Below are 22,533 nucleotides of genomic sequence, written 5' to 3' on the forward strand. Positions count from 1 at the left end.
TGTAGCTTAAAAATAAAATTTATAAAGAAGTTTTACACGTTAACTTTGATTTAAAAAGAAATTAACTATTATTTTTATTTTTTTCTCTTGCATATTGTTCTAAAAAAGTTTATCCATGAGATTGTACTTGAACAGCACATTAATGGTGTTGAACAATGAAAAACCCAAATGACACATAAAAGATGTGAATGGTGTGCCCCACCACACAGTCTGAAGAAGCAATCCAAATGGAATTCAACTTAGCATCAGCCAAAGAACTGTTATGGGGTCAGAACTGCAATGGGGTCCATTTTCACATGGGAAAGGATAAGAATAAGAAAAAGGCAGAATAAAGGACAAACCTTTCACCTATCCATGATTTTAGCATCAACTGGGTCAAACCGCCAAACTAAAATTTGGAAGAAACTTTAAATTTTATTTATATCACAGTCTTACATAGAATAGTGATTTGGAGTAACACAGGGTAGATTGATAAAAGAAGAGTGCAGAAGGATGGGGCTACTTAGTGGGAACATGTAAGTTTTTTATTGCAACAAATACTAGACCTGTAGTAAAGGATAAGCATAGAATATCTAATTTCTAGACATACAGAATTACATGTGAAGAAAATTGGGGTAAGACTTTTGGATGAAGGAACTTCACATGAAAGTAAGAGTTTGTGATGTAGACAATGAGCTTCCGGATTCCACTTGTCATCTTCACTAATACCATATCGAAAAATCTGGCTGTTTCTGAATACCATCCATCTCAGCTCCTTGCATGTCCTCCTTGAAATCAAATGATGCCAAATCACAAAAGGACCCAAACATTGAATTGAAGTTATTGTTGTTGTTGTGATTGGTCTCGAAGGGAGCATTCATAGCTTTGAACCGCTCAATTTGGCCTTCTTCTCTAGCAAATATGTGATGATTATTGGACATGTTGGGCTCATCAAAGATATTTCCTTCCATAGTGATTCCTTGCCCACGAATGAAGTTGTCATGTGGTTGCTGCATGCCATGCTGACGAAGGCAGGAATTCTCTGCAGCCATGATGCGATTACATGAACTTATGTTCTTGTTGCCTTGAACATTTGTTTCATAGTTAGTCATAAGGTCACTGATCATTTTCTGACCATCTTCTGAAACTTCAAGCCCAGTAAGATCAATTACAGGCGGGACCATGTTAGCAGACTGAGCAGTAGACTTGGGTTGAACAAAGGACTGGGGGTATATGATAGGCTTCACCTCATTAACATGAAAATTTGGACCCCCAAAATCTGAAGGACCTCTATATGCACAAATCAACTGATGATTGTCCCTGGAAATTCTGTCGGGAAAACCAAGGCGAACTTGACTATAAGGGCACTGAGGCTGTTCACATGTGTAAATCTTCATATCCATCACGTTAAAGTCATTTGAAACCTTCCTCTTCCTCATGAAATCCAAATTTGTAACAGCCTCTCCCTTGATTGAAAAAGGGGGCTGCTGACCTGCCAGAGTTCCCCTCATTCTCTCCATCCCCAGATTGGTTGTGTGAACATTCTCATGTTTCCTGTCTTCCACATCAAAGTTAGGTTCATCCTCACATCCTTCAACATCATACTCATTGCTATCATTGACCACCAAAGATCCACTACCTCCAACTGAGGCTAATGGAGGGATATAATCAGGGTAAAGCTCTCTTGCCAAGGCCTCCTCCTGATTGATGATTGCCAGCCAGGTTGCACTTTCCTTGGCTGTCATCTTATCCTGGAGGCACTTAGACTGCCTCACAAGCTTGCGAATTTTGGCAATATCAGGGGACATGTGCTTGATGACTGCAGTCAAAACGCCAACTTTCCATGCCTTCTTTAGGTCATGGGGCTTCTTGTAAGGAGGGGGACTGTGATCCTTAGGCAAACCAATTTGGGGCCACCACTCTTCATTTCCACTAGGCCACCATGGTGGAGGAATACCCTTTTCCAACGGGAACCGCCTCTGAGGAGGATCACAGTGTTGCATGAGTGCTGACAAGAGAGAACCCAAGGTTGTGTCCTGCAGCTCTTGCAAGGTATGTGGAGTTGGACCAATTGAATTGCATCCATCATTCCTCCCGGGGATTGCATTATCAGCTTGGTATTTGGCTATGGCAGCTGGACCATTTCGATCGAATCTGACTTTATCCTTCCACCATTCACGAAGATTATCAGATGCTCCAGTCACTGGTTTCCCCTTCTCGGGAATTATCCCATAAACAAATCCTTGGGCCTTACAAACCTCCATCATCTTCAGCATGTACTTCAAGATTCCATCTTGAGCTCTCGACATCTTTTTCCTCCTTGCCTGTTCTTGAGACTGTCTTTGCTTCACTGCATCGATTCCTTCCTTAGATTTACTTTGTTCCTTCAATCGCTTGAGACGCATTTTGTCCTTCCACATCCTCCTTTCAAGCTCATCTACCCCAATTTCTTCATCACTGAAATCATCCTCAACTATCGCCTCTGGATCAGTTTGCCGGGCGGTGATATCCTCTTCCCCAAGGACAGTAGACATCGTATCCAAATCATTACAAAACCCCATCTCCTCAAACATCATCATCATTTTCCGTGGAAAAAAATATGGATCCAACCTGTGAGCTTCTGATGATGGAAGTAGCAACTTGGATTTCAAACTAACCCCTTAGCACTGTACACCAATTCAACTCCACAAATTCTTAGCTTTTAAAGGCCTTTGCACCTGCCAACAGTAACAAAACAAAGATCAAAGAAAAATCAATATGGCACAAAACCAAATACTTTCTAGACGAAGAGAATCACACCATCAAAATATCTCCAAGCTAAAACCATCATGAAATTAGAACATGAATCCAGGCTAAAAACACGAATTAAAAAAACATATCATCACCTCAAAATTTAAAACCTTGTTGAAAATTAATAGATCAGGGCTATACCGTTTCCACAGATCCAATTCCTCAACGAATCAAACAGGGATACAAAAGCAACATAGGCACAGACAATAAATGAGGTGACTATAAAAACAAGGACAATAAATGATGATTTCGAAAGATTCTCTCATCAACGCATCATAAAAGGTTGCAGCTTTCAGATAAAACCGAAAAGTTAAGTTGAATTGATGAGGTGTTCTAAAAACCCCCACCACAAAACTAGCAAGCTAACAAAGGGAGAAAAGTTCCAACATCGAGGATTAAATAAATACACGAACAGGAACCTCATAGATCAAAAGGGTAACAAAATCAGTACCGACACAGAGCACAAATCAAAACAACAGAAACCCATGAATCTGATTGACCAAGCAGATAGCAAGAAGCTGTTTAACAGTGAAAAGTGTAGAGATGATTACCAGAGGAACCAGAGAGAGTCTCTGTGGTGGCCACGAGTCAATAAGAGAAGAAGAAGAAGAAGAAGAAGGTTCTTTGTATTGGGACTGTCATGAGAGAAGGTGGGAAGCAAGAGAGAGGGAAAGGGACACAGAGTTGAACATTATCTGGTTAATGGGAAGAAGGTGGGTTTTTATTGGTAGATTAAACCCCACATCGAGGAAGAGTTTTTATAATAAAGGTCAGTTATTTCTTTCTCCATTTTTCTTTTTGGTGTATGGTCAAAAGAGTTCTCTTTTTTAAGTTATAAATCCCAATATGAAAATGATTAGAGAATTAAGAAAAATAAAATTAATTATGGTTAGCTTATTATTTTTATTTATTTATTTTCATTGATAGCATACATCTCATTTTAAGTTTATCCCTTTCTGGTTTCAAATCAATTATTGACTTAAGTAAGTTTCTATAAAATGTCTTCCGTAAATCTCTTTAGTTATTTTAGATCTTTTATATTCTTATTGTTTTTTTTTAAAATTTTCTTATGAACTATAGTTAATTTATGGTTAAAATGGTAAGAATATCAGGTAAGATAATAAAAAATATTTAACTAAAAATTAAAATTTAAAGAATTTATTAATTATTTTATATAAACAATATAATTACGTCTTTTAATTTTTAATATATCATCAACGGTGATATTTATTGTTTTTAATATTATTCGTGTTTTTTTTTCTCAATAATTTACTTTTTAACATCACATTTATTTATATAATTTACTATGACACCTATAATTTATTTTAATACATTACTTTTGATATTATAATTTAATTTTTATATTATGATATTATTTATTTTTTAATATTTCACAGGCAATGATTTTATCTTAAAAAAATAAATATAGTAATTTTTTTTAATGTGTTTTATATTTCTAGAATTAATTTTTGTAATATATATAAAACATATGAAAATAATAATTTTTTCAATATAAAAGTAATTTTTTCCTATTATATTAAGTATATTTATTAATAATTCTTTTTTACGTGTAAAATGATAAATACATAAAATAAAAGTGCAGTATAAAAAATTATATGTAATTACTTTTTAAAATATTAAGAGTTTTTGTTAGAAGAAGGAACAATTATTTAACCAAAGTAATATAGAAATTTATTGTTTATGATATATTAAAATTTAAAATAAATCATATAATTAATTTAATAATTTTAATTGTTTTATTACTTTAATTATCTTAATTAATTTTTAACATTAAACTGATTAAATTTAATAGTAAAACCTAAAATATTAAAAATGAAATTTTAAAAAAAATATGTGAGAAATAAATCCCAAAAAAATCATATTTAAGAATAAATTATTTTTCTTTAAGGAAACATTAAAAATCGTCACATTAATATATTATAAGATAAAGATTCAGCAATAAAATCACATGGCTGCAATGTAACTAATTTTGCAATTTATATATCTACACTCATCTTCATTATAATTGTCCTACATCTACCGAGACTCCATGAGTGTAGGCAACTCAATATCCATGACTGAATATTTTTTTTGGAATTTAAGGACTTAATAAAGGTCATTTTGTTTTGGTACAAAATATTATTCTAAGATCGTGATTAATCCGTTAACTCGCTTAATTTATTATAGTATTGAAAATTCATTATCATCTTATTGTATATATGTATTTTAATTAAAGTAAAACGTAAGAGTTTATCAACATTTATCACATCATCATCAACGATCGAATTCTAATTTAACTAATCGTGATCAATTTAACATGCCTTAAACAGGAATTATTCTCGTCGGTTGACTCAGTCGTCGTTGACTTCAAAGGCAGATGGTGAGTTGTCCCATCTCCTGGTGGTTTTTGCTCTCTCTTTGGGTAGTTGAAGGTGGCTCCGTTGAAACATAGGGGGTCTTACCTGTTGATTGCAGTCCGACGATCAAGTCTGTACTGGGCTAAGAAACAATGAGTATGTAAAGCAGTTTCAGTCTTAGAAACGGCGTACCTTTCTAGGGTTCTTACCACCCTTTATATAGGCTGTAATTAGGTCAACTTCCCTATCCGTCAAGGATCTTTCCTTAAGTGGAATTAGGGTTTACTGGTGAGGCATCTTGTGACGCGTTGCACAAGCTTAGCGCAACCGTGACACAAGACTTGCCTCTTCTGGAGTGCAATCTTTCTAACAGCATGGCCGCTAGAGTACCAACTCTTGTACCAGCACTGCGGCGTCATATGTTCTGTGGGTGCCCTAATTATTCATGTGTCATGCATGCAGTCTTTCCCTGGAAACCCTAACCCTTACGGGCCTTAGCGCCTCCAGGGAACACTTGCTTGTGTCGTACCCGAATGTACTATACACACCCCATGCATGATCCTCTCGTGATTTAGGTCTTTCTGGTATCTGGGTGTTAACTCATGTTAACTCGACCTGTTTGTAGGGCCCAACTTACGTGGCCCATTATTACTGTCGGACCACCGAGGTCCGATGTCGACGTCTGATGTCGACCTCTTCTTCAGCTGAGGTCCAAGGTCTGGCCAGTACACAGGCCCCCCAGGCTCAAGCTGTGACTTGTTTCAGCGAAGAGGCTAAGTGATCGCCTGCGGTGACCTACGTGGCACTGGGGTGACGGGACGTGAACAGTGCACCGAAGTGACGTCTCACCATACTTTTTCAATCAGGGTACACGTGGCAAGATCAACGGCTAAAGCTCGTTGTCGCTTGCACTTCTTCGTATACGTTAAACCCTTCAAACCCCTACGCTCCTTACTGTTTCATTACTTCACTTAATCATTTCTCAGACATTTTCTTCTCTCAAACGCTGTTTCTTCTTCCTCAACCACTACGACCCTTCGAACCCTAATTGCTCAAAGGTACGTTCTTTACTTCATGATCACCCCTTGTTTATGATTTTGATGCTCATAATCTACTATAACTGTTCTGGGCCTGTTTATGTTTTCTGCACTTTACGATTCATGTTCATCGTTTTCGTATTTCTCTGTTTTCTGGGGTGCGCACACTTCCTTCTCTGAACCTTCGTTTTTTCTTCTTTTCCCCTCTTTTAGCTCTTCTTCTTGAGATGGCACAATTGAATCCTTTTCCGGCCTCAACTCCAAACTCTACCTCAACCTCAACTCCAACCTTAACTCCACCCTCAACACCAAACCCAACTCCTTGTCCTTCAGACTATAGGTCCTTGTACCGCTGGGCGCCCGACAACCTCTTAGAGGAAACTTCCAGCTTTACCTCCCTTGCGAGCATAGCAACCTATAGGAAGAAACAAACCTGTCATAAGTCTCGGGTCTTCGGGAAGGAGCATGATAAATTCGTGAGGGTTGTGCCCTGTAGGGTAGGTGAGCCCGAGTGTTCCGACGATTCATTGGACCCTGAGGGACCCTTCTGCTTCATCTACTCGATTGTTTTTCGAAGGCTCTCCCTACGCCTTCCCTTCACTCCCTTCGAGCGAGCTCTTCTCACCGAAGTGAATGTCGCCCTCGCCCAACTACATCCAAACAGCTGGGCGTTCGTGAGGGCTTTCGCAATACTGTGCCACTGCCTTGGCCATACGCCATCAGTGGACGTGTTCCTATACTTCTTTAAAGCGAAGAGCCCAGGCTAGAAGTTGTGGGTCAGCTTCAACGGAGTTGCTGGGAGGGTTCTGCTAACGCTCTTCCAACAGTCCTACAAAGGCTTCTAGAAAGCATTTTTTCAAGGTTCGATGCAATAGGAGGGACCCTACCCTCTTGGACGGGTTTCCCCTATACTGAGCGGGGAAACCTAAACTCAAGAAGCCCAGGTGCCTCGAGGACCTACCTCCATAAGAACAGGAGGTGTGCGACCTCCTCTCTGGCCTTCAAGCACCGTTTAACACGGTTGAGCTACTCAAACTTGAGTTCAGCCCTAAGGCCCTTAAAGGTTATATGGGTACTTTGTTCGCCTCTGCTCTTGCTTGTATTTCTTTGTATGTGCACTTTGCTTGATTCTTTTTTTATGCACTTTGCTTGATTCAAATTTTCATGTATCTCATCTTCTGGTGCAGGGACGGTACTGAATGCCGAGAAGAGGAGGCACCTAGCTGAAGTGGCCCTTCAACGCAAGGTTGCTCCTGGCCTTTCCTCTGTCGATGCCTCTACTCCAGCTACTTCTGCCCCAGGCCTTTCTACCTCAGGCCCTTCTGCACCAACCCTCGTAGATCAAAGGCAGAAGGGGGTGGCTAAGGCCACTGCCACTGAAGACAATGACACCTGCTCAAGCCTCGTTTTCAAGAGGAAGAGGAAAGTCAATGTTGCGGTGCCTGCGAATTCAACGTCGGATGATCGCGCCTCGTCCTATAGGGAACACCCCCCAAGTGCCTCTTCCCCTCGTGCCCTTGTGCTACAAGAAGGTGGGGGGGGGGGGGGAGCGCTTCCGGGGGCGACCGTGGTGCGCCCCTTACTGATCTGCCTGCTTTCCTCCAACGACCCTATAGTCTTTCCAAGATCAAGAGAGGATGGAGAGCATGGAGGAGGACCCCCTGCAAGAGCACGCATCAAAGTTCCTTGGGGACTTCCTTATTGTCTCTAGCCTCAACCTGATGCAGAAGTTGAAGGAGGCTGCTAGCCAAGATGCACTTCAGATCAAGGAGCTCAAGCACCGCGAAACTGCCATTTACTTGGAGGCGGCGAATCTCCGTAAGTCTGAGATAGCGGTGAAGAAACTCCTCTTCGAGAAGTCCCAGGAAGCCCTGGGAGCCCACGCCAAGGTCTTGACCCTCCGTACCGAAATTATTGGACTGAAAGAGAAGGTGGAGGAGTCGAAAGAGAAAATGGCTAGGCTCGAGGAGAAGTCGTCTCAACAGGAAGAGCGGCTTGCCAAACTGGAGGAAGAGCTTGCTCGAAAAGATGAACTCTTCTATCAGACTAAGGCAGAGCTCACCAACAATGTCGTCGATGCCTATGTCGCGGGGTTTGAGGATGTCATGGCCCAGGTTGCCTGCGTGCAGCCTGGGGTAGATCTTTCTCAAACCGACTTGTCAAAGAAGATTGTTGGTGGACAGCTGGTCAATGCTAAGGAGTGACTCTTTCTATTGTAATTATTTATCTGTTTGATGAACAATTGTCATTTGTAAATATATATGTATATGTTTCTTATATATATCTGCTTTCTCTGAACTGCTCCTTTTTTTTGTTAGCTATTTTGCCTGTCTTGCTTAGTCTAACAACGCTTTAGAACCTTTTTGACTTAGGTAGCACGCTTTTTTTATCGCTCGCTTGACCTTAATCTTTCTTCGTCATCTTAGGGTAGAGGCAGTGCTTACCCGAGCTCTTACTTTGCCCTATCCTTTGCCAAACAAAGGTGAGAGAGATGTTGTTCTTGACCTTGGCTCTTAAGGGCAAGGGAGATCTTTAACTAGGAACCATATTGTTCTGGACCTTGTCTTACAAGACAAGGGATACCTTTAACTAGGAACCATACTGTTCTAGACCTTGTCTTGTAAGACAAGGGAGAGGTTCACTTAACTGGACTCAACCTTTCCACATAGGGGTAAGGGAGATGTATAACTGGAAACCATACTAACCTTGCCTTACAAGACAAGGGAGAGGTCCTTCTTTCTGACCTCGCCCTAGCCGTATAAATGCAGGGGAGGATTTTAACTGGTAACTGTTCTGTTCTCGACCTTGGCGTTTCCACACAAGAGGGAGGCTCACTAAGAACCGTATTATTCCCAGTCTTGTTTCTAACCCAAAGGAGATGTTTACTGTGCTTACTGACCTCATCCTTGCCGTATAGGGGCAAGGGAGGATTTTAACTCAGAACCTTGCTGTCTCGACCTTGGCGTTCCCACGCAAGAGGGAGGCTCACTAGGAACCATATTGTTCCCAATCTTGGTTTTCTAACCCAAGGGAGAGGTTCATTAACTGACCTCGTCCTCGCCGTATAGAGGCAAGGGAGGATTTTAACTGGGAACCTTCTGTCTCGACCTTGGCGTTCCCATGCAAGAGGGAGGCTCACTAGGAACCATACACAACCTTTTTGTGCAACAACCATACATAACCTCACTAGGACTATTCCACATGATTGGAAGACTTATGTATCTCAGTAATACCCAACTTGACATAACCTTTTTTGTGCAACAACTTTCTCAATTTCTTACTAAGACTGGAATTACTCACTATGATGCAGCAATTAGAATTCTCATATATATTAAAGGAGCTTCGAGTCTTGGTTTATTTTTCTCTTCCAACACTTATGCTCATTTAAAAGCCTTTTGTGATAGTGATTGGGGCACCTGTAGTGATTCAAGACAATCGATGACTGGTTTTAGTGTGTATCTTGGAAATTCCCTCATATCTTGGAAATCAAAGAAGCAAGGAACAATATCAAAGAGTTCATGTGAAGCTGAATACAGGGCAGTGACTATTGTTACATGTCAAATTCAATGGCTAACTTATCTTCTTCAAGATTTCAAAGTTCCTTTTGATCAACCATCTCTTTTATACTATGACAATGACTCAACAATATACATTGCAACAAATCCAGTGTTTCATGAGCATACAAAACACAGAGAAATAGGTTGTCACATTAGACACCAGTTTCATAAAAAATAGTTATTTTATTTTAGATTGATATTTTTTTTTTTCTTTTGAGAAGTATCCAAAAAAAAATATAAATATCTCCTTTATAATTTAATATGCGTACAAACTTTGTTCTAACACTAAGAATCAACCTACCCTAGTTGTTCCTTCACTTCTTTAGTTGTCTTTTCCACACAACCCTATATAATAGTAACTTCACTAACTAACTCACAAAAGAGATAATATTATCTTTCTCCATTAATTTCAACCCTTCCCACTCTTGGAACTCACAGTACCTATTTCTGCTTCATGATTAAAGACAATTTTGGTTTTGGTTCACGGGTTTCATTATCACTCTCGTAAAAACTAGTTATAATTTTATATAATTTTTTTCTCATAAAAAATATTACTCTCATAAGAATAGTTACAGCCACAACTATATGTCATAAATCCCTAAATCCCCAAACTGCATGACACAACAACATTTGGTTGATGATTCCTAGGTTTGGATTTTTTTTTTCTTTGAATACATTAATGTTTATGTTGTAAATTTTACAAGGGTTTTAGGCCATGGTTGAAAATAAGGTGTAAACAAATTTTATGAAAGGGACCAACTTGAAAAATATTCTTCTCTATGATTGGGTCTTGACCATAAACCACACCTTCAGTTTATATTCTTCGTAATTAGGTTTGAAAAGAACAATCAGGTTAGTAGAAGAATATATACATATGGTTTGATCATAACGTATAAAAGTTAGATGAATTATATATTTAGTAATGTTTTATAAAATGTAATCAGTCTAACCATTGAATTTCATATTCTTAGGTAGATCATTTATAAAAGAAATTATACGATTTCAACATTATTTAAAAGTTTATTTTCTTGTGAAATTTTTAATGTATAGTATGATATTTGAAAATATGAAAATATTTATTATTAGAAAACATCTATAAAATTAATTTTTTATAAAATTTGATATCATAATTATAAAAATAATATCATAAGATTTCAATGATTGAGTTAATTAAATTTATATAAAAAATATTAAGTATATAATTTTAATAAATTTTTTTTGGATTCTCAACAATAACAAAGTAAAAAACACAAGAATAAGATTAATTTTTTTTTATTCAGACGATCTATACACAAAGTCTACTCACAATACAATATGTAACATTTAAGCCCCAAAAGTCTCTATATATAGACCCTATACTAAGGAGTAGCAACAAACCGTTAAAAACAAAATTGTTAAGATATTTACAACAAAACGTATTAGACAATCTAAATCGTTGTAACATTACTAGATAGTCCTTAGTAGACAATCTTCTTCTCCTTGACAATAAATGGTCTAAGTGTTTGACTAGCAGACAATCTATTATACATGATTTAACTAATCATCACAGTTCTCCAACTAGACTCCAAATCATAGAAGAACTTCCAACATCATATTCCTTAATCCTCAAAAGAAAACTTAATCAGCTTTAAGTACGCTAAACCTAAACCTTGGCAATGATTTTGTAAACACACATTGACGACTATTTTACGGCAATTGTACCATGTCATAAGTAATAAATTTGTACCTAAGGACGAATATCGAACCCACAAGGAACAATTGAATTCTCAAGTATAATATTCACTAAATATAAGACAATTTATAAAATTTTGTTTGGAAAAGGTTGTGTGTATCAATTTGCAAGAAATTAAATAAAGCAGAGTAAATTATTTATAAGAGTCAACTAAAAATTGGGATTTGGGTTCATCTTTCTCACTTGTTTGTATTTTTACAAAAGATTATAATATTCAATATTGATTGATATTGATGCACATATAAAAATTATTCATATCGATTCCTCGCATACGAAATTATTAAGGTAGTCTCCTAAATATCGATTTCGTGCATATTTATAAAACTCCTTATCATTTCAAACATATGTTATAAAGAAATTCACATTTCAAATTTATTCCGAGCAATCAAATATATTAGGCATTATCATTTAGGTTATATTCTTAAAAGTAATTTCCAGTCAAATCTAAGGATTAAAATCATGAATAATTCTTCCAATGATGTCTAGAATTATGCCTCATGCCTTCTATTTAATCTAGTTAGATTTTGGCAAAGTGACATCTCGCCGAAGTGAGTTATTAATTGCTTGGAAGAGTTTGACGAGAAAAAACCCAACTTCATTGGAGTGAACTCGTTTGGGCGAGCCTTGGGCGAGTTCCTCTGGAGTGATCTTTCTTGGACGAGTTTGGGCAAGTTTCCAATGTTCCAACTTTCCCTTTTCATCTTGTTTATTCTTCTTTAGCCATTTGATCTCCATTTTCTAATAGAATCCTGAAATTAACACAAATTTGGGAATAAATCGTTCTTATTCATATTATAATCACAAAATATGTAAAAAGGTTTAAACTTCTAAATTAAGGGTTGAATTATAGTTATTTTATCAATAAATATCCATAAGTGTCTATCTTTTAATATGAAATATTATTGAAATATGACACTTATCACATGTGCTGAATTATTCTTTGAGGTTGTCTTCTCGATTCTAACCTCCCCACACTTAACAACGTGTCTCACAAAGTACAATCAGATATGTATGTGTTTTGTCTTCTCATGATGAATCGGATGATCAACTAGATGTATAGTACGTTGTTTATCATAGTGAACAGTCACACAATCCTACACAATATCCATCTTTCCAATCATCCCTTTCAACCACATTCCTTCCTTTAGCCCTTTTGTAAGTGTGATATACTCTGCTTGGATAGTAAATAATGTCACCATTGATTGCAGATTGGATTTCCAACACACTACAATACTAATCAATGTAAAAACATACCCCGAAAATGACTTTATAGTATCAACATTCTCAGCATAATCAATGTCTACAAACCTCTCAATATCAACTTTGTTAAGGGTAGACCGTTTACACATTAAACTAGACGATGTTGTTCCATTAAGATATCTCAACACTCACTTCAAAGCCTCTCAATGAGCTTATCCAGGGTCTACCATGTATTTTCTAACAACACTAACAACATGAGAAAGATCTAGTCTATTACAGATCATCCCTTACATAATGCTCCCTACTCCATTAACATATAGAGTAGACTTCGTCTTCCTCATTTCCTTTTTAGTACTATAAACTTGGGAAATTGAGTGTTATGGGGTGTCCCAAAGTTGTTGCCACATGTTTAGATTAATGTATCATAGACTTCTCAATCACCTTCTACAAGTACCCCTGTTGATACAGACGTAGTATCCCAACCGTTTGGTCCCTTTGTATGTCCATCGCCTCTCGGGATCAAGATCTCTCATTTTAAACTGTAAGCTTAATTTTCCTTTGAGCTCCTCCAATTCATCTTCATACTTGGTGGCTATAAGAATGTTGTCTACATATAATAGCAAGAACATCATAAACTTTTCTTCTCTTTTAAGGATGTAGACACAATTATCATAACTACTCCTATAGAACATCGTTTGCCTTAGGAAGTCATCAAATCTCTCGTACCACTACCTTAAACTCTATTTTAAGCCATACAATGATTTCTTCAAGAGACAGACCTTCCACTCCTCTTCAAGAAATCTCTCTAGCTACTGCATGTAGACAATCTCCTCCAAAATACCATGTAGAAAAGTTGTCTTCACATATATTTTTTACAACATCAATCGTATTGGTTAACAATAGACAATAAAATCCTTAAAGAACAATGGTTTACCACATGTGAGAATATTTCATTATAGTCTACGCCCTCTACCCGTGCAAAACATTTCACCACCAGTCTAGCTTAGAATATTTTATCTTCCACACTTGGTACTCCCTTTTTCTTCTTGAACACCCACTTGCAACCTACCTCCTTTTGATTTCTTAATAGATTAACAAGCGTCCATATGCAGTTCTTTCACATAGACTCAATCTCCTCCACCATGACAATTTATCACTATTGACCTTCTACACCTCTGAAGCCTCATAGAAGCTTTTAAGCTAAATCATCTATCTCCTCAATTGATGTTAAAACATAACTAATAAAATCAACATATCCAAACCATCCTCCTCTCCCTATCATGCGTACGGTGATAGTTGGAGTCAACCTTTACAAGTTTGGGTCTTCTCATGTACAAGGTAGGAGGTTGGTCAACATTTTCTAATGCCTCCAAATGGTCTGATCAATTAATAAAAGGCTCCATTAACATGGACTTTCCATTTTTCCATTTTTCCATATCTACATATCATAGTCATTCTAGTCAACGTCTCTACTCCAACATCCACAACTTATACCCTTTCACACCTTTTACACATATAATGAAAATACACCTCTCAACCCATGCTTCTAGTTTTTCCTTCTTGACATGTGCAAATGCTAAGGCACCAAACACTCTCAGATTCTCATAATATGCAGGTCTTCCACTCCAGACTTTCATAAGAGTCTTATAGTTCAAAGAAAAGGATATACTCTTGTTTATTAGGTAGGCAACTGTGTTTGCAACTTCCACCCAAAAGGTCTTAAGAAATCTAGCCCCTAGTAGCATATATCTCATCCTCTCCAAAATGATTTTTTTTCATCATCTCAGCCAACCCATTTTCTTGTGGTGTATTTGCAACCATTTTATGCCTCTTTATACCTTTCACCTTGAAAAATTCATAACAAAATCCCTAACACAAACTTCATACCATTGTCTATCCTTAACAACTTCAATTTGGTCCTTTAATAATTACTCACCATGGTGTGTCACACTTAAACCTGTGAAAAGTTTTAGTCTTACTTTTCAAGATATAAATCCACACCCTCCTCGAGTATTCATCTAGATGGTGAGGAAATAAGATCTTCCATCATGAGTTTAAGCTCTCGTTGGACCCATTGCATGAGCATACTCAAAGGGTTTGCTAAACACATGCTTACCCTTAAACTTCAATCTATGAGAAATTTCCAGTATGCAGTGATCACAAAACTCCATGCCCTTTATTTTATCATCTCCTAGAAAGTTTCACTTCTCCAACTCCACCAAACCCCTCTCATTAATGTATCTCAACCTTAGAGGCCATAACTTTGTCTTATTTTTCATTGTCTGACTCACAACAGAAACATGTATGTCACTATTGAATCATCTAAGATATACAAATCATTCTTTCTCACCCCATTGCCAATTGTAGACACTCCCTCTTAGAATCTTTATCATTCCTTGTTCAAACTTGATTTTTAAACCAATATGATCAAACACAATCACTAAAAAAAATCCTTTTCAGCTTTGGAACATACCTCACTTCTTGCAACAACATCTCACAGTCATCAAATATCCTTAATTTGATGGACCACATGCTTTGCCCCTTATAGGCTTTATTTTCCTCAAGAAGGACTATTCCACCTTCTTTTAGTTCCAAGGTATCAAAGAACTTCTTCACCCAACACATGTGATAAGTTCATAACGACTCCACGACCCAACTCCTTTGTGTATCAGACGGAGACACCACCAACACTTTTGCAGACTTATAGCTATTAGACGTTACAACAACATCTTAAGATTCCTTCTAAAAATGATATTTCTTGCCTTTTCAATTTATCCTCTTCTTTGAACAATTGTACTTGAAGTTCTTATGACATTTTTAGCATTTGACTTTTGTTATTTCTTCTTAGTAACAAACTCTTCCCGGTACGTCAATTCTTGGAACCCAACAATTCACACCGTCTGTGGAAAATGTTATATTACAAGATTCATGTGTGGAACATTTTTTAGGTGGAAGGAGAGTTTGCATTGTATGGTGACTGAAACTTGAGGGGGAACTTGTAATGAATCCAAGTGTGCAGTCAGAATCCCACATTAAGTGGAGAAGAGTGCGATAAGCAATATATAAGAAGAAATACCCACAAGCCTAATGTCTTAAGGTTTTGAGTTGAGTGTAGTATGAATGCGATGAAGGACCATTTGGAAGGACTCGTAATGGGCTTCTATCAAGGGTCATGGCTAGAATATTGGAAGAAGAAGAAGAAGGAGCTTAGAAGACTTTTTTTTTTTTATGGAGAAGTAATTGTTTGCTCTTCCAATTTCTCTAGTTTTGTAAAACTTGTGTCAAGTAGTATAGGCTTTTTTTTTGGGTATGTATTTGGATCAATTTTAATGGGCCATGTATTGGACCAACTAAAGTAGGGTGTAAATAGGAAAAGAGAGTCTAGCTAGAGTTAAAATTGGGTCTTCTTGGACCCAATGGAACTCTAGATCATCTAGGGTGCACAAATAAATTACTAGAGTGTAAATAAAAAGCATGGAGTGGCAAGGAAGGGATGAATGTCCACATGTCATCCCCTCAATTGAGGGATTTTCACCAACTAAGAAGGACCACTTGTCAACCTCTAATTTGAGAGGATTTGCTTCAATGGGAGAAGGCCTTTTGTCATAATCGGAATGGAGAGGATTCTCTCCAATTAGAGGAGGACACTTGTCAAGCTAGGAGTGGAGAGTTTTAAGGTTAAACTTTTTTGAATTTTGGCACCTTTTAGCACTATTAATACAGTGCTAGCCACTTGTAAATTGACTTATAATTGATAAAGAAATGTTACCCAATTTTGTGCACAATTTGTCTTCTTTGCTCACTCTTTGTGTAACACTAGTTTTGTGTCTAACTTAGAATCATTTAGGAGTTGGCCTCACCTCTTCTAAGTCTCTATATTCACCAACCAAATTCATCTTATCAATTAAGTTTTATTCATATATTTAACCCATTTAAAGCATCCTTCAAGCTAACACACGTAAAAAGTTTACAAAGAGCTACGTGGATTCAACATAGGATTACATAAAAATGTCTCTAATATATGGGTTGGTTGATTGTTAAGCCAATAGACGAACCAATACCCATCAGACGATCTCATGGTATGAACGCTCCATATGTTTTGATGATAAAAAACATTATAAGATGTGTTATATGACAAAGCTCACTCATGTGTAGAAATAATTAAGACAAAAACATTAGAGAAAACGAGCAAGATTCACTAGACGATATAACAACATAAAAAGTTGTTAGATGAAACAATAACACATGATCACAAAATCAAATAATCTTGTATTGATGTTCATATTCTAAGTGGATAATATATTCAAGAGAACAAAAGAGATTGCACATATAAGACTGTCAGATGAGAAAAGATCACATCAGATGAAGGATGCATTAGACAAAGCTGGTGAAAAGCTCACACCATATGGTGGATCATAGGATACAATTAAGAATGATCACATTAGACTATCCTAGTGTTTATGAACTCATTGAAGATCATATCAGAAGAACCCTTTAGGCAATATAAGGCAGATGCACAAGTTCAGAAGGATCAGACGCATGCTAAAGAATGTACAGATAAGACAATACAAGAATTGTTAACGCGTCAGACCAACTACTACGCAGGGAAGTTTCCATATTAACTTTCTTATCATTTACATTATTTATGACACTACCTATTAAATTATAATTCTTATTTGATATTGAATTATAGTTTACAAATAAGATTATTGGATTAAATATTTCTGGAAAGAATTTGACTAGAAAATATTACACTGTAAAAGCTTTCAAAAATAGAGTATGAATATTTTTTATATCAAAGGTTTTTCAAAATATGATTAGTGGGATAATATTTAGGTTAAATATAATTATGCTTCAACGTTCTGAATCAATATTAATTTGGAATTTTTTTGAAAATGTTTTAAATATGAAATATCTGAGAATAGAAAACATTGATAAATAAACTATATTCAAAGTGATACCATGATTTAATTTGTATATTATATTGATTACTGATACTTATTTTGTTCTTAGAAATTATCAAAGGGACTTAAAGACGCGTGTAGAGCTGGAAACAAAAGTTTCCTTTCTTGGTTTAAATAAAATAATGATGGAGCTGACAAGTGAAATTTGTGCCAATCAAGAACCAAGCAACATTAAGAGGATTTAGACAAAGGAACACAATATGTGAGACTTTGAAGAAGTTTTAAGAGAAAAAATCACATTTAAGACATACACCTGAATTTTCCTATTTCAACATCTAATAAGAAAAAGAAGATGAATAGTGAAAATCTACTTCACAAAAGGTTAGGATTCCTATATTCTTAGACCCTACTTATGATATGTGCTTAAATATAAGAAAAAAAAGATAAAAATATATTAATATTTGACACTTCTTATGACATTTATTGGTATGGTCCTTTATGGGTTTGTTTCCCTATATAGATGTTTTGTGGCCCTTTATGAATGCGTGATGAGGGATATTTGCTATGGTATTGTAGCTCGTAAGGTTGTAGTATTAAGCACGACAATCATTATGGAAAGACTGATGATCTAATCACATAGATTAGACACCAGGTGATGAGAAGTTAAAAGAGGTTCTTATATTAAATCTTTCTAAAACAAATATAAGAAACTGCTCTAACATAATAAACTGGGGTTGACTTTTGATGATGGTGTTTCCAATCAGTTAAATGCTAGTATTTGTTGAGACCTGCTTAATATGAGTCTTGTGAAAGGCGTCAATAGTGACAAATTAATTATACTCTTTCATAACGATGAAATTGAAGATTCCTATATTCTTAGACATAAGTGACTCAATTGCAACTTATTGCATGTTCTCTATGTTGAGTATGAGTGAATGATATATGCATGTGTTGTTTATGTATATGTTTATCACGTTGTGTGGTAGTTTCACTACAAAAAAATATGTAAAAAATGGCGGTTTTAATATGGCGGTTATTAATAACCGCCACAAGTTTCAGTATAATACGTCATTTCATTAACTACCATAATTATCTTTCAAATTATGTCATTTTTAACTGTCGTAATTTTCTTTCAGAATTAAAAACTTGCTTTATTCCTATATTCACATTTTTAACTTGATTTAAAAATCCTTCAGTTTTTCACTTGAAAAATGATTTTTTTTTGAAAACTTAAGAAAATAATTTTTTTTGAATTTCATTTTGAAAACAAGAGTGAACCCTAAGTCTAACACTTTCACTCTCGTCCTTCTCTCTGCCTCACACTCACATGAACCCTGCGCTGCTTCCACACGAATCGAGCACTCTGCCTCATACAAACCCTAGTGATGTCTGACTCCCACGAACCCTAGTGCTTGCTGCTTCCACACGAACCTAGGGCTCTCTGCCTCACACGAACCCTAGCCATGCCTGCCTCACACGAACTCTGCCTCCATACGAACCCTAGCGCTCTCTGCCTCACAAAACCCTACTCTCTCTGCCTCTACACGGAACCGATTTGAAGGTAATTTGATGTTTAGGATTTGTCATGTGATTCTATTTGTGTATTTCATTATGTGTTTCATCTTTTTACTAGGTAGCTAAAGAGAAATTGAAGAAATTTATCACAGAGGCGGCAGGGGAGAAAGAGTTTCCTGACTCGAGTTCTGATTTTCGAGCAATTAAAGCAAGTTATCACAGAGGCAGGTGAGAGAATTCTAAAACTCATTTTTTGTTCCAATCCTGCTGAAACTGCTTTTCTGTATCCAAGGGTCTTTGTTGAGTGAGGAGAATGGTCTGTTTTCTTACATGGTTCATAGGTGAAGCTTGCCCATTCACGTATGAGTAAAAGAATGACACTGCATCGTCTTGACATTGTTGAATCTGATTTGTTGAGAAAGCCATTTGGCGGTCTGCAACAACCATTTGCCCTTTCCAGGTTTCAGCCTTGAGGACAAGGCTAACTCTATTGGGCAGGGAATTGATATCCCACTCAGGTCCATAGTTGTAAACCTAAGAATAAAAAGTAGGATTGATTGTTTAGTGGTTCTGTTTAGGTGTATTTCTGTTTCAATTAGTAGAGAAGGAGTATTTGGAGAATGGTCGATTCTGTTAGAGGGGAGTGGGGTTGGTCTTTTTCCTTTGGAAAAATGTTGAGATCATCCTGGGGGATTCATCAGTGGATGTTGAGTGAGGAGAAAATATTTTGTTGAGTTGCCACGAGATATTGTGGTTATAACTAGTGTTTTACTCTAAGATACTAGAAATCATTGTAATCATTACTCTTGGGGGTAGAGTTCTCTCTATATATGTCTTCTTGTATTGATTTACGTTGAATCAGTTCAATAAAGATCTTTTTCCTCTCATAGCTAACCCTTTTCAAGTGTGGATAATTGGAGCATACAGATTCCTCTCTTGCCAGAGAGAGCTCTACTCTTTGGAAACTTGTCTTTCTTTCTCTCAATTCTGTTATTTTCATTCTTTGATTGCAAGTACCCCTAATACAATTCTGTTATTTTCATTCTTTAAATTTTATTTTGTGAAATTATTTTATAATGTTCAGTACAGTAGTTTCTGTTTTTATGTCAAACAGATTAGTTATGGTTTATTTTATTGGATTTTGGATGTTAAAAAGAACATGTTAAAAAGGATGTCATATACTATTGACTCCCATTATCATAAAACCAACATAGTGAACCCTTTCTAATCTATAAGGTCTGTGGATTGACATTGTAGTGTCTAAATATGTAAATGTGTATAACTTCTTTTGCTCCCTTGAATCCCCTTACTTTAGAAGTGGATGGTCAAATAAGATGTCATTTTATAACCTAAAAGGAAAAGATGTAATTTCAATATTTGCTCTACTATTTGTAGATAGAACAGTACAAAGCTGAAATCAAGATACTTCAAGCATCTGAGGCAGAAATTAAAGCATTATCAGTTAATTATGCAGCTCTGTTAAAAGAAAAAGAGGTACGGTCATTACTTTGTGGAATATATGTAATTAATGTACATTTAATCTGTAGATTTTTGTTTTCATTAGTTCACTTGAACTGTGCACTCAGACTCTGTTGAGCCATTTTTTTACTACATAAACTTTTATGTTAATTGATTGGATTTATTCTGTTTAACTGGGGTATCTTCTATACGTTTTGGAGAACTATTGTTGGTTTTATGCAACTTAGGGTGTTTTAAAGTTATCGGATATAAAATGATTAATGTGCTGTCACCCAAAAGATTGAACTTTTGGGCTATGAGGCCTAGGTACATAATATGGTATGGGTATGATTTAGATACCCATACCAATTTTATCCAGGAAAAAATTGATGAACTAATGTTGACAAATCCAAAAGGTGGTTCAGATATATCTCCAGAAGATCCAATTGGTGTCATATTTGGAAAGGAGCATCCGGGTCGAGTTAGAGGGCTATCATATGGAGCTTGTCCCAGCCTTGCTTTCAAAGGATCCACAACAAGGCTAAGTGGTATGAACCATGCTTCCTCTAGTTCAACTTCGTCAAATGTGGAGGACAAGGTAACTCAAATGGAAAATGAGCTTGCAACTCAGAAAAATCAAATGAACACTTTGCTTGCATATATTGCTTCAAGAAAAGATGTTCCAGAACATTTTGCTGCAATGGCAGCTAATTTGGTTCATGCATCCACCAATGAGGTATTAATATATTTAAATATTTATTAGTGTCTTTTATTTTATAATTATAAACATACAAATTCATTAATTTCAAATTATTTATTTCAGGCATCAGATTATGGAAGTGGTGCTCCATCACCTAATCAAGTAATAGGATCAAGTGCTGGAAGCAAAACTAATTAGGGATGTGTGTTTTAATTTTAAACTTGATTAGGGATATATGAACTTTTGAACAATTATGTGTTGTAATTTTGAATTTGATTAGGGATGTATGAACTTTTTATGTGTTTTAATTTTCAATTACATATAAACTTTTTGAACATTATTATGTGTGCTTTAATTTTCAATGAAATGAATGGATGGTTATAACTTTATACATTATTTTATTTAATTATGAAAAAATGGTGGTTAAATTTTATAATTGTATAAAATTATAAAAAAGTGGTGGTTAAATTATAATTGTATAAAACAGATTACAAAAAGGGGTTAAATTTTATTTATTCAGTATTAAAATTACGTCAGTTAAAAACGCCACTACTTACGTATATTATGGTGTTAGAATTTTTTTCAATCATTGTAAATTGCGACAGTTATAACTGACACTACTTACATATGAAAACCGTCACTATTTACACTATGTTTAAAGTGACGGGTGTTGCGACGGGTAACATAAAACCGCCACATTAAACTTTGTGGCGGCCAGTTCTATGGCGGTTTGGGAAACCGCCAAAAATGTATATTATGGCGGTTATAAACGCCACTTTATACGGAAAAAACCGTCACAATATACACTTTTTTTTGTAGTGTTTTAAAGTAATTAGTTCACCCTTATGTGTGTGCATGTAAAATTTTCTATCATCATACTATACAAAAGCATATGATGTTGTAGGTAGTAATGAATGAGCTACCTAGAGATAGTCAGATATTTTAATTTTTTTTGTTCTAGACTTTATGGTGTATAATTGTATATCGTTTTGGGAACTTTGTGTTCAAATGGTTTGATATAAATTATTATATATAGGTGCTTTAGTAGATATATGCTATAGTTAAATTAAATGTAACATTAATATATATATATATATATATATATATATATATATATATATGAGGTATATGCAAGCTCAAGAAGAGAGGTGAATAGAGTACAAAACTAACTTCTTCTTTTTTTGTGAGAACAATAGACTATGTGGTGTTGGTCGTTTATAAATAAGTATAACACAGAGAATTATAAGGTTTCTCTTCCCCAACTATGCAATGACTAATGATAGAGAATATTGCAATATAAGTTT

At 35.9% G+C, this 22,533-nt stretch overlaps 2 protein-coding genes across 3 annotated transcripts; one reads left to right on the plus strand and one right to left on the minus strand.

Annotated features, from left to right (window-relative positions):
- Positions 1-394: 394 nt before the first annotated feature.
- LOC137830983 (protein ETHYLENE INSENSITIVE 3-like) lies at positions 395-3,587 on the minus strand. 2 transcript variants are annotated; one of them, XM_068638436.1, is made up of 2 exons: positions 3,321-3,587; positions 395-2,696 (listed from the first exon to the last, which is right to left on the minus strand). In XM_068638436.1, exon 2 carries the CDS (start codon positions 2,559-2,561, stop codon positions 702-704), a length of 1,860 nt encoding a protein of 619 aa, XP_068494537.1. In that variant the 5' UTR covers positions 2,562-2,696; positions 3,321-3,587; the 3' UTR covers positions 395-701. The 2 variants fall into 2 exon arrangements, with proteins under 2 accessions (XP_068494537.1, XP_068494538.1); XM_068638437.1 differs by having other exon boundaries at positions 3,221-3,330.
- A 15,246-nt stretch (positions 3,588-18,833) lies between these two features.
- Positions 18,834-21,566, plus strand: LOC137830984 (uncharacterized). Its single transcript, XM_068638438.1, has 4 exons — positions 18,834-19,117; positions 19,190-19,299; positions 20,467-21,265; positions 21,353-21,566. The coding sequence occupies exons 3-4, from the start codon at positions 20,804-20,806 to the stop codon at positions 21,425-21,427; spliced, it is 537 nt and encodes a 178-aa protein (XP_068494539.1). The 5' UTR covers positions 18,834-19,117; positions 19,190-19,299; positions 20,467-20,803; the 3' UTR covers positions 21,428-21,566.
- The last annotated feature ends 967 nt before the right edge of the window (positions 21,567-22,533 follow it).

Source organism: Phaseolus vulgaris, chromosome 6 (genome assembly GCF_000499845.2).
Source record: "Phaseolus vulgaris cultivar G19833 chromosome 6, P. vulgaris v2.0, whole genome shotgun sequence".
NCBI lineage: Eukaryota > Viridiplantae > Streptophyta > Magnoliopsida > Fabales > Fabaceae > Phaseolus > Phaseolus vulgaris.